At 39.5% G+C, this 12,648-nt stretch overlaps 1 protein-coding gene across 3 annotated transcripts in view; it reads right to left on the bottom strand.

Annotated features, from left to right (window-relative positions):
* Positions 1 to 570: 570 nt before the first annotated feature.
* The window catches only part of LOC134349309 (pro-neuregulin-2, membrane-bound isoform-like), a 144,286-nt gene continuing 132,208 nt past the window's right edge, over positions 571 to 12,648 (bottom strand). For all 3 annotated transcript variants that reach the window (XM_063053413.1, XM_063053415.1, XM_063053414.1), the window contains 2 exons: positions 5,540 to 5,758; positions 571 to 2,327 (listed from right to left, as the gene is read on the bottom strand). In XM_063053413.1, coding sequence (XP_062909483.1) covers positions 1,679 to 2,327; positions 5,540 to 5,758 — 868 coding nt within the window. In that variant the 3' untranslated portion in view covers positions 571 to 1,678. The remainder of the gene's footprint in view (positions 2,328 to 5,539; positions 5,759 to 12,648) is intronic.

The raw sequence follows: 12,648 nt of genomic DNA, 5'->3' as shown, positions 1-12,648 counted from the left end.
CTGCCTGTAAAATAAATAATGAATTCTCTTTAAAAATGAACGTACGAGCAAGATTTTTCCCCAAGGTCTTTCACGCTTTGTGTTCTATTAAATGGTGTCCAGCATGTTCAATAAAAATAACCAGCCTATAGAATTATTCCTGATCCTGAAGAAATATGCATTTTTTGCTAGAGAAACCTCACTGCTAAGTCATTGAACTCCAAAAAAAACTTATTTTTAACACATCTAATAACAGTCTGTTAAAATACTTTGATAACAATTAAATATAGGTATTTGTAAGTCATGTATTATTCTCTATGCAAATTCTTTATTTGAGTTTATGGCTAATGTTTTAACTATCAAGGAGAAAATCAATTGCAAGAGAGTGACATTGCTAGAATTGTTAGTTGGTTGATTGGATCTACCACGATGTTGCAGAAGATGAATACATTGTGGGAATTTGGGAAAATAGTTAACACTGTGTTGTTAACACTGTACTTCCTAGTCCCTGATTTTGGCAATATGATGTTTGGCATGCAGTGTTTTGACACAAGCATTGGGGTTCATTGAAAGTAAAGAATATAGGTTTTATTTCAAAATGGACAATGCTAATTCCATATTTCACAGCCCTGCATGGCAAACAGTTGAAATGTACCAATAAAAGATTTGCAGAACCCATAATAAACCTGCACTAAAAGGGACAATAAATGAAAAGTTATGCAGTTCATTTAAAAACATGTTAAATCTTTCATTCCTAGCTTCCCATGCATCAGTCCATTTGGAGTGGTAAAGACATGCAAAAACATGTTGCAAAAATTCCATCGAAAACAAATACCACAAAGTTGCTGCTTATTAATTTCCAGTTTCCAATCTGACCATTTTCTAAATACTGTATACTTGAAAATAACATTAAAATGAAAGTGGTCTTTTTTCATGGTGCATTTCTATTTTATCTGGAGAAAACTCCCAAAGTAAACTCAAATAACTGCAAATGTTGCAGACTCTTTAGTGATGTCTGAAAGTCATGCCATGTAATGACTTTTGAGTGTTTCACCAACATAAAAATTCAGTAAAATGGATGCAGAGAAAATGCTTGTTATGATGATAAGGGACCTTACCCCACAAAAATTAATATGCTGAGAAAGACTAAAAACATTAATCTAATTTTCATCAATTTCTTCTAAAAAATAAAAAAAATTATAATCTGACAGGAGTCAGAAAAAAAATATTATATTCTGTCCTCCTGATCAAGAATTGAGTTCAGCCAGAACATTACTTGATGTTTCAGGAATCAGTATATAGATGGTACACAGATGCCTGTGCCCAGAACTAAAAAAAATATAACTGTCCAAATGTAGAAGAGTCTGTGGTAAACATAAAAAAAATATGAAAAGTGTACAATTATAATGAGTCCAAAATAGAAATACTACAAAACTGAAACATCAGCAGGAAATCTGGTATCAGCATACAGCAAAAGGCACCACAATATTATTCTATTTATGATGTGAAAAATTGGCACACCATCATTGTTTTAACTGTAAATCATATTTTACATATAAATACATGTTTCCCTATAAAAGACTTTCCTGTTAGCTGTAAGACAACTTTGCTAAAATGAAAATAAAATGTTTAATTTAATTTTAGAATATTTGATAATTATATAAAATAAAATATTTTTACAGTTGCAGATCTATGGCATTTACACAGGGAGTGAGTCTTGATTTGATTTTACACGCGTTGCACGGGTGTGTAAGTCCTCCCGCACATTGTGTCTATTGGATGAGTAAGTCCTGCTATCAGAAGACCAGAATACTGAAGCTGTTTCTGTGTTTGCTACTGGTGGGTTCTGAGTGTTTAAGAAAGGTGTACGCTCTCCTATTTTCTCACTGTCAGAATCCGTGTCAGAACAGCAGCTTTCTGAGTTTGAATCACAGTCGCATTCAGCTCTGTGTGAAATGTGACCATTTGGTTTTGTTTTCCTCCACCTTCTACTGCTGTTTGCCATTTTCTTTGGTTGATCAAGTGCTGGGATGTACTCCTGTGTTGTCTCATATTCATCATCTTCTACCATTCTTGCTGGACTCGGGGGAAGACTTCCAAAGCTGTCATGAAGATAGCTGCGGCGCTGTTTGTAGAGGTCGTACTTCAGGTTGTCTGGGTGGTGCTTGTGGTATCTTCTCAACAAAGGCTGTTCATCTTCCACAAAATAACCCACCACTGCAGGAGGCAATGACGTTGCATGGGCAGATCCATGTGGAGACAATTCAAAACCAGGTGCATAGGAAGGGAGAGAGTAATGTAAATCAACGGGTGATAACCGGGCTGGCGTGGTGAGGGCAGACACATACCTAAGGAGAATATATAGTATTAATATTTACATTATTTAATATGTTTTCAACTAGTACAATTAAATTGCAGTTCTATTTTAATTCATCGTGAGCAATTATATTGCAAGGTCTTTTTGCTTTGAAACTTTTAGTATTATTGTATCACTAGCGATAATACTCTCTCTGGAACTCAACAGATGATCTCTGCATTGAACATGGACAGTGAACCTATACACTTTCCATTACAAACTTATTGTTAACTGGGATTCGACAAGCTTTCAGCTGAGATTATGCTTAGATGTCAGGTTTATGAATTGTATGCCCTGACAAAGCCTCAAATTTTACAAAGTTAATAAGCAGAGCTCTAAATAAATTCACGCAAAGATGACTTCCAGCAGAACCTACCATCTTTTCGTAAACCTGCTGATCAATTGAGAAACAATTTTCAGTGAATATTCAATTTAACAGCTCATTGACTTTAAAAGTGAATTAAGGCAATATATTTGACAGTATTGGAAATGGCAAAATGAGGAGATTTAGGTGTAATCTTGAGATGCAGTAGGAATTTGGAATCATCATAATAAAACTATGTTAAAAAGAACTGCAGAAGATTAAGAGAAAAATCTCACATTCAGAGACAATTACGCAGAGATGGAAACTAATTACTTTACCCAAAATGAAGGGTAATTTATGTGGAATGTTGTAAATAAATGAGTAAGAGCATTATAAATTGAGAAACAGGCATAAATTAGTTTTGTTGAAGATAAACATTTTGACCAGACAGGATAAGATTTCATGGGATTAAGAAAAGGCAACAATATGCCACCATGTGGGGAACGAGGCTTCATTGTCTGCGAGTGACTGCCAGCGAAAAGAAAACAAAACTGCAGATGCCAGAGATAACAACAGATAAGAAGTACAGATGGAAAAGGGGTAAGGGCAGAGAACGTACAAAGTCGTTGTTGAATAGAGATTTCAAGATCTAGACTTCAAGGCAATGAAGGACTGATCTTTGAAGGATGATATATTTCCAAATCAGAAATGCCTGGAGGGAATCCTGCTGGTAGTGGTGTTGCCACAAGACTACTGATCTTAATTTCTGAGCTGGTAAAGGATGCATATTTGCGAGGGACTGTCAGAGTAGCCTAGGCAATTAATTACAGATAATTGAGTGTGTGTACTATAGTCACTGTGTACCGATAGTATAATTTTTTAATATTTGAGGTCTGGATGAAAACCTATAGTGGTAACAAAGAATGCAAAGACAATCCAATGTGAGAATGCTGTTCTTGGACTACAGTTCAGCATTCAACACCATAGTTCCATCCAGACTCAAGAAGGAGCTCTGAGACCTCGGCCTTGACCCTGCGTTGTGCAGCTGGATCCTGGCCTTCCTGTCAGATCATCAGCAGGTTGTAAGAGTGGGCTCCCTCACCTCCAACCCTATGACTCTCAATACAGGAGCCCCTCAGGGCTACGTACTGAGTCCCCTCCTTTACTCCCCATATACCCATGACTTTTTCGCAACTCACAGCTCCAATCTGCTAATTAAATTTGCCGACGACACTACATTGATTGGCCTAATCTCAAACAATAACGAGGTGGCCTACAGGGAAGAAGTCATCTCTCTGATACAGTGGTGTCAAGAAAACAACCTCTCCCTCAATGTCGCAAAAACAAAGGAGCTGGTTGTGGATTACAGGAGGAATGGAGACGGGCTAACCCCTATTGATAGCAATGGATTTGGGGTTGAGAGGGTAAACAGCTTCAAGTTCCTCGGCATCCACATCACCGAGGACCTCATGTGGTCTGTGCACACCAGCTCTGTGGCGAAAAAGGCACAACAGCGCCTCTTTCACCTCAGATGGTTGAGGAAGTTTGGTATGGGCCCCCAAGTCCTTGGAACTTTCTACAGGGGCACAATTCAGAGCATCCTGACTGGCTGCATCACTGTCTGTTATGGGAACTGTACCTCCCTAAATCGCAGGACCCTGCAGAGAGTGGTGTGGACAGCCCAGCACATCTGTAGTTGTGAACTTCCTATGATTCAGGACATTTACAAGGACAGGTGTGTAAAAAGGGCCGGTAGGAACATTGGGGAACCAAGTCATCAACCATCTATTCCAGCTGCTACCATCCAGGGAACGGTACCGCAGCATAAAAGCCAGGGCCAACAGGCTCCGGGACAGCTTCTTCCACCAGGCCATCAGACTGATGAAATCACACTGATTTGAGTGTACTTTATATTACATTGATTGTTCTATTTATTATAAATCACTATGATTGCACATTGCACATTTAGACAGAGATGTAACATAAAGATTTTTACTCCTCATGTATTTGAAGGATGTAAGAAATAAAGTCAATTCAATTCAAAAAATACTGTATCTTGTTTCTACTTGATAACCATTCAACCTGCAGGCTCATTGATGAGCTACTGAAATATATTTCTCTGCCCGTTTCTCAAATGAAAAACAGCAAATTTTGCAAGATATCTGATTGATTTCAATAATAGAACTTCCATGTTCAAAGATTTAACAACAGAATGGAACAGATTGGAATCAAATGGGTGCACTGGATAATGTGGTATCAAATATATAGGTGTATTTTAGTTCCATAGACACGTTTTGGAAAAAAAAACACTTAGATACAGTAATATACAAAGCTGTGATTTCAGCAGTTGATCTGGGATTTGTTTGACGCCTGACGTTGCTTCTCAGTCTGTAGCAATCCAGTGAGGGGAGGGGTTAGGTTTTAATAGCTTTTAGGAAGTAACTTTTCTTTAGAGGGTGTGAGATCTGGAATCCTACATTTGCCATTGAGTAGAAATAGTTGTCTACCATTGAAGCTCTCTGTTTGGATGTTATTTGAATATGTCATCAGTAGCTAGTGGACGTTTTGGGGTCAAGGACACAACTTGCTTGAATCATCACGTGAGAGTGACTCCTGCTACTGTTCACATGCACCTAGGGAGACTGGATTTCATTTGCTAATGTGTACAGCCTCCAAATATATTCTGCCTTCCCTTTCCGTGATTGATTGTCCACGGTAATATATTTTGGGCCAAGGAGAAAGCATGTCTTGGCACCACTAAATTTATGGCCACTTCAATAAATTTCCACAAGAATTAAAGCTAGAATCTGCCATATTAATGCCTAATAGTTTATGGTTCATTCCACAAATAAACATATCCATAAAACGCAATTTAATTTGCAAAATGATTGATTTTATACCTGTCACTATGAGGTGAGTCTCTGAGAGAATCCACTGAGTCTCTGCAATGGAAGATCGGGTGTCTAGTGTCCTGATAACTGCAGACTGCACTTAATCTGCCTCGTGGTTCCATGGGACTGTTACACTTGCTAGTTTCCAAAGATGAAGTCATAATTCCAGAATGCATTTCTGAAGTAACACTGTCGGATTGCTCTATACTCCATGTATTGTTTCCATGTCTACGGAAAAGAGTCACATTAAAGACAATTGAAAAGTACAGGTAGATATTTCATATTTCATAATTCATAATTCTTCAACCAAGATATTTTGTAATTCTCATTCAAGATGTATTCCATTGATAAACAGACACCATAATAATGACAATCCATCTGGCTAGGTTAGCGATGGTATCACATTATAGGGAAGGCATGCTTTGCTGAAAAATCAATTGCTGTGTGAGCCAGGAAATTGAAAAAATTTCATAGCGTAGAAACTAGTAGGATGACTAGAAAGAAAATAATGAGGGAGAAAATAGACTGAGAGTAAATTAGTAAGAAATGCAGAAATAGACAACAAATGCTTCTAAAAGTACATACAAAGGAAGATATCAACCATCATTGCCATAACAATATGGAGATGATAATGGGGAAAAAAGGAAATAGCAGAGATCTTGATCAAATATTTTATATCTGTCTTCAAGACCCTGAATGTACCCCAACAATGATCCAAAAATAGGAGTAAAAGAAGAAACTAAATTATCATAATGAAGAAAAAACTTAAATTAGAATGTAACTACTATAAATATGACAAGTCCCACAGATCTGGCTGCCAGAATCCTAAAGTTTTATTTTTAAAAAATGGTTGCAGAAAATGTGCATTGCAATCTTCTAAAAGTCACTAGATTCTACAATTATCCTAACAGATTGAAAAACCGAAAATATAAGGGAAGCAGAAAGAAGGAAACTGCAGACCTTGTATCTTAACTATTGTGGAAAGTGCTGGAATCAATTGTCACGAAAGTAGCAGCAGGACAATTTACACAATCATAATACAATTACGATAATTAGCATTACTTTATTCAGGGGAAATCATACAACAATTGCTTTTCTTTTGAGGACGGACCATACCTGCATTGGAGGCTAGAATGACTCCTGTGATAAAGGAGAGGTTAAACTATGAGAAAGGCCAGACAGGTTGGGCCATTACTTAGTAGTGGTCAGAAGAATGAGAGGTGAAATGTAAGATTCTGAGGAGCTTCAAAGGGAGAATGATGACAGGATGTTTCATCATTGTGACGGCTTTAGAATAGGGGATCACCGACTTAAGAATTTCATCTCTGAGAGTTTCCAATCACTACCCCTTAAGACTGTGAATGCTAAGTCACTGAATATATTTAAAGCTGAGACAGAGGATAGTCAGTCCTTGCGGGGGGGCGGGGGGGGAATGAAGATTATGGGAAGCAAACAAATAAGTGGAGATGAGGCTCTGATCAGGTCAGCTATGATCTTGTTGAACGGCTCAAGAGACTGTATGAGCTACTCTTGTTATGTACAGTCACAAATCTCCAATACGTCTAAGGAATGGGAAAGTACCTTTCTTTAAAAACAACAAATAGTGGTCTGAAATGAGTTAAATCATTTACATAACAGTATTGGAAATCATTTCACAATCTAACCTGTGTGCCTAATGCAGTAAGGAGGGGAGTGTTATATGGATGGAGGTGTTGACTTTTAGATTTGATTAGATTAGATTAGATTCAACTTTATTGTCATTGTGCTGAGTACAGATACAAAGCCAATGAAATGCAATTAGCATCTGACCAGAAGTGCAAAAGAATAGTATTATTTACAAAAACTGCGAATAAAAATTAAGTGCTACAGCACACAAATATAAAAGTACCAAGACAGTACAATATAGGTACAATACTGCTTAGTGCTGTGATGTGAGGTTCAGCAGGGTCACAGCCTCAGGGAAGAAGCTGGTGAGGAAGCGGAGGCTCCTATAGTGCCTACCGGATAGGAGGAGAGTAAAAAGTCCATGGTTAGGGTGAGATGCATCCTTGATAATGCTTTTCGCCCTGCCCAGGCAGCGTTTATGATAGATGTTCTCAATGGTGGGCAATTGGGTGCCGATAATCTGCTGGGCAGTTTTCACCACCCGCTGGAGTTCTTTGCGGTCCAATACGGGACAATTGTCATACCACTGAGATGCAGTTGGTGAGCATGCTCTCAATGGTACAGCGGTAAAAGTCTGTCAGTATCCTGGGACAGAGGTGAGCTTTCTTGATGCTCCACAGGAAATAAAGGCACTGTTGCGCCTTTTTGATCAGAATGGAGGAGTTCAGGGACCAGGTGAGATCATCAGAAATGTGAACACCAAGGAATTTGAAGCTTGATACAGGCTCCACTACAGCTCTGTTGATGAAGATGGGGACGTGAGTGTGGCTCCTAGCATGTCTGAAGTCCACAATGATCTCCTTGGTCTTCTGGGTGTTAAGGGCCAGGTTGTTGTCGGCACACCATGTGGCTAGGTGCTGGACCTCATCCCTGTAGGCCGTCTCATCATCCCCTCTCATCAGGCCAACCACCATGGTGTCGTCTGCGAACTTGATTATGGAGTTAGAACCGTGTACAGGAACGCAGTCATAGGTGAAAAGGGAGTACAGAAAAGGGCTCAGCACACAGCCTTGAAGCACGCCGGTATGATGAGAGACCAATTCCTCCATCGTGGGTACAGGTTTGGTCACTCTACTCAAAGACAGCAGCAGAACCAATAAAGATCACTAATGAACAAAATGATCTTATTATTGACCTCATGGTGTTTTCAGGAATTGCCTTCCACTGGTCCCTATGTTACAAAAATGCCAGCAATCACAATCAAAATAGATTGCAAAATTCTTAAGTCATATCTAATTGCAGCAAGGCTGAAATTGGCTCTCAATCATATGCACTAGATCTGCAATGCAACAGATATGTTGAACTCCACTTCCAAAATTTGGTTCCATTGCCTTGAATAACTCTCTTTTTCTGTCCCAATCATTATCCTCCATTTTGAGAACTTCCCAGATTTCAGCAATGATTTACATAGTGTTGAATCACCTACATCTCTAGTCAAGCTTATTTTAATATATTGTGTTGTAAAAACGTAAACTTTTTGGCCTTGGTGTAAAATGTGTAGGAGCATATTAAGTTACACATTATAGATCCAATGAATTATAATGTCCTAATAATGTAGTTCTGAACTGCAAAACATATTTGCTTTAATGTATTTATGGGGACTTACTTGGACAATAACAACTAGTTCAAATGAAAAGGCTTTAATTTATTGTAGGTATTGATAATTCTGATTTACAATCAACAAGAAATACATACTGATTCTATCTAGTGTCATAATTTTAAACTGAAGAGAGCTATGAGCATCAAATATGATTTGTTGCAGTGTCACCATTGCATGAAAGTCATTTGTAATCTCCTGTGCTATCTGAATTGTTTTACAACAATGGATTGGACAGATTTTTTTTTGATTAATATTAGTATTGCCATTTTTAGCATTATTAATGAACTACTAAAATTGACTAAAATGCATTGCTTTAAAATGTGCAATTTTGGAGTGACATTAGGAAAGATGCTATTAATCACAATGTACTTTCATTTAACCCTCATAAACAGCTAATGATCACTGGAATAAATGTTGAATTCAGCCATGGAGGGCAATTTTCTGTTGGCAAAGATTAAACATTAAATAGAAAATGTACCAATTATGCTTTACAAGTGCAACGACGGGAAACATTCAAGAACACATCTTTTAGTAAGAAAAATGGTCTTCAGTTTGCACGTCAGTGGTTAATTACATTATTTCTGTGGTTAACTGGTTTAGGATTCAAAATAGGTTGAATGATTTAAAGAAACTATAAATCACTATAAATGTGAGGTTATCCACTTTGGTGGCAAAAACAGGAAAACAGATTATTATCTGAATGGTGGCCGATTAGGAAAAGGGGAGGTGCAACGAGACCTGGGTGTCATTATACACCAGTCATTGAAAGTGGGCATGCAGGTACAGCAGGCGGTGAAAAAGGCGAATGGTATGCTGGCATTCATAGCAAGAGGATTCGAGTACAGGAGCAGGGAGGTACTACTGCAGTTGTACAAGGCCTTGGTGAAATCACACCTGGAGTATTGTGTGCAGTTTTGGTCCCCTAATCTGAGGAAAGACATCCTTGCCATAGAGGGAGTACAAAGAAGGTTCACCAGATTGATTCCAGGGATGGCAGGACTTTCATATGATTAAAGACTGGATCGACTAGGATTATACTCGTTGGAATTTAGAAGATTGAGGGGGGATCTTATTGAAACATATAAAATCCTAAAGGGATTGGACAGGCTAGATGCAGGAAGATTGTTCCCGATGTTGGGGAAATCCAGAACGAGGGGTCACAGTTTGAGGATAAAGGGGAAGCCTTTTAGGACCGAGATTAGGAAAAACTTCTTCACACAGAGAGTGGTGAATCTGTGGAATTCTCTGCCACAGGAAACTGTTGAGGCCTGTTCATTGGCTATATTTAAGAGGGAGTTAGATATGGCCCTTGTGGCTAACGGGATCAGGGGGTATGCGGGGAAGGCTGGTACAAGGTTCTGAGTTGGATGATCAGCCATGATCATACTGAATGGCGGTGCAGGCTCGAAGGGCCGAGTGGCCTACTCCTGCACCTATTTTCTATGTTTCTATGTTAAACACATTAAGGTAACATGCAAATGCTGCCATAAATCAATAGGATAGCATTTACAAAAGCAACCCTTATTGTCACGAATTACATAAGAACATGGTGGCAAAAGAAAAGGGGGCTGATCTTACAGCCTATTTTGCCATTTGAAAAGATATCATCAAAACATTTCCACACTGCTACCTCTTCCGGATATCCACTGATTCTTCACCTGTGAACAAATCTATTTGGTTCAGTAAGTATTTTCACTAAGTAAGCATTTGCAGCACAGCAGTATTCCAGAGGACAGAATCTCCTCATCTTAGTCCTAAATAGAATTTCAGTACAGCTGTAAGAATTAGCTCATGTTATTTGAGCTCTGTGGGTGTCAATTTGGCTGTAAGTTTCAACTCACTGCTGACCATTCATCATATATAGGTAGGTGGTGGCACCCAGGTGCATTAAGAATTACTGAAGCAGCCAAATCATTTAGTAAATACTTGTTTGATGCTGATCTGAAGGTAACACTGTCAAAATAGACCTTCCCCATCCATTTTGCAATAACATTAGCTTGTTTGGGGAATTCAGTGTTCAGCAGCAAAAAGAATTCTGACCCCAGTATCCGTTATGCTGCACACCTTGACAAGATCAGGAATTACTGGCAGACTCAAGAGCCAGTCTTGAAGATATTGGAAGTTCATGACCATGGAGTCAGGGGTGTGGCTAAAGTTAGAGCTATACTTTGGTTTAATCCCGTTTCAGGTGGGAGTTCTTGAATGAAGGTTGCGGTGGCTGTTAATCTTTGACACTGGGAAGAGGAGGGAAGGGCTTGGAATGTATAACTGTTGAAAGGCGTGGAGAGCACTCAGCAGGAGGGCCTGTTCACAAAGAGCATCAACCTCACAGCTCCTGTTTCAGAAGACTCCACTTCTCTAAAGCAGCCTTCCCCAAGCACCCGGCCGCGGACCGGTACCGGGCCGCCAAGCATGAGCTACCGGGCCGTGAGGAAACGATATGAGTCAGCTGCACCTTTCCTCGTTCCCTGTCACGCACTGTTGAACTTGAACATAGGGTTGCCAACTGTCCCATATTAGCCGGGACATCCCGTATATTGGGCTAAATTGGTTTGTCCCGTATTTCCCCCGCTAAGGTACAGCGTTCCTATGCAACCATTCGTAAGCCGAAATGGTGTAAAGCAAAGAAACAATTACCAGTAATTTATATGGGAAAAATTTTTGAGCGTTCTCAGACCCAAAAAATAACCTAACAAATCATACCAAATAACACATAAAACTGAAAATAAATAACAGTAACATATAGTAAAAGCAGGAATGATATGATAAATACACAGCCTATATAAAGTAGAAATAATGTATGTACAGTATAGGCAGGAAGATGAAGGCAAAACCGATTGGTGGGGGAAAAAATCGGCACGTACGCGCATGTGCACACAGGTGCCCGCGCAAGGCTTCATGGTCATGGTAGTCTTTCCTGGGGTAAAGTGTCCCGGGATTTGACTGCTACTTTTGTCCCTTATTTGGGAGTGAGAAAGTTGGCAACCCGAACTGTAAAAGGCATGTTGAGGTGAGTTTAACCCTACTGGAACACCAACCACCCCCCCCAGCCACCCCCCCCCCCCCGGTCAGCCGGTCCGCAAGAATATTGACAATATAAAACCGGTCCGCGGTGCAAAAAAGATTGGGGACCCCTGCTCTAAAGAGTTGCTCAATGTAATAGCAACCTGCAGGGAAACAGCTACCATATTGCAGGGCCAGAACCATGTTTCCAACAACTAGGATAGTGAATGTAAGCACAAATTCCTTCATTTCTAGAGGTTACCGGGCTGGAGCTTCAGCTGTCATTAAAATTTTGTAGTATATTGCCGTATTATGTAGGCAACAAGGGGGCTGGGGAACAGGTTAATCCCGATCTGAGAAGAGAGCATCAGGGAGCATGTGTGGATACACAGGACTCTTATCTTGCTGGTGGTACAGGGAGCCGATTAAATATACCTCGACTGCTTTGGCCACAAGATCCAGAATTCCTGAGATGTCATGGACAGCAAAGGATTTCACTTTCTAACTTCCAGCAGGTCTGTGCCTATTCATAACAGATTGATGGTCAATGCCTAAAACCAAGGGAACAGGAACACGACTAATGAAATGTCAAGTCGTCTGTTTTAGATGGAAGCGTTTGCAAAGGCAGAACAAACTAAAAGATGCAATTTTCAAGCAGGTTCAGAAACAGAAAGCTAGGACTATAGCTAATTATTTTAAGTAGAAGGGACAATGGATAGGTAATCCTAATTAAGAAGACATGTGGGACCAAAGAAAGGATCAATATGTCTAAATCTGAAACCAGAGAGGACTTCAAAGACTTAGGAAGATACAGCTGAAATTTACTGGAATGCTACCCGGAATGACAGCT

Source organism: Mobula hypostoma, chromosome 7 (genome assembly GCF_963921235.1).
Source record: "Mobula hypostoma chromosome 7, sMobHyp1.1, whole genome shotgun sequence".
Lineage (NCBI taxonomy): Eukaryota > Metazoa > Chordata > Chondrichthyes > Myliobatiformes > Myliobatidae > Mobula > Mobula hypostoma.
This window is presented reverse-complemented; position numbering and strand designations above follow the sequence as displayed.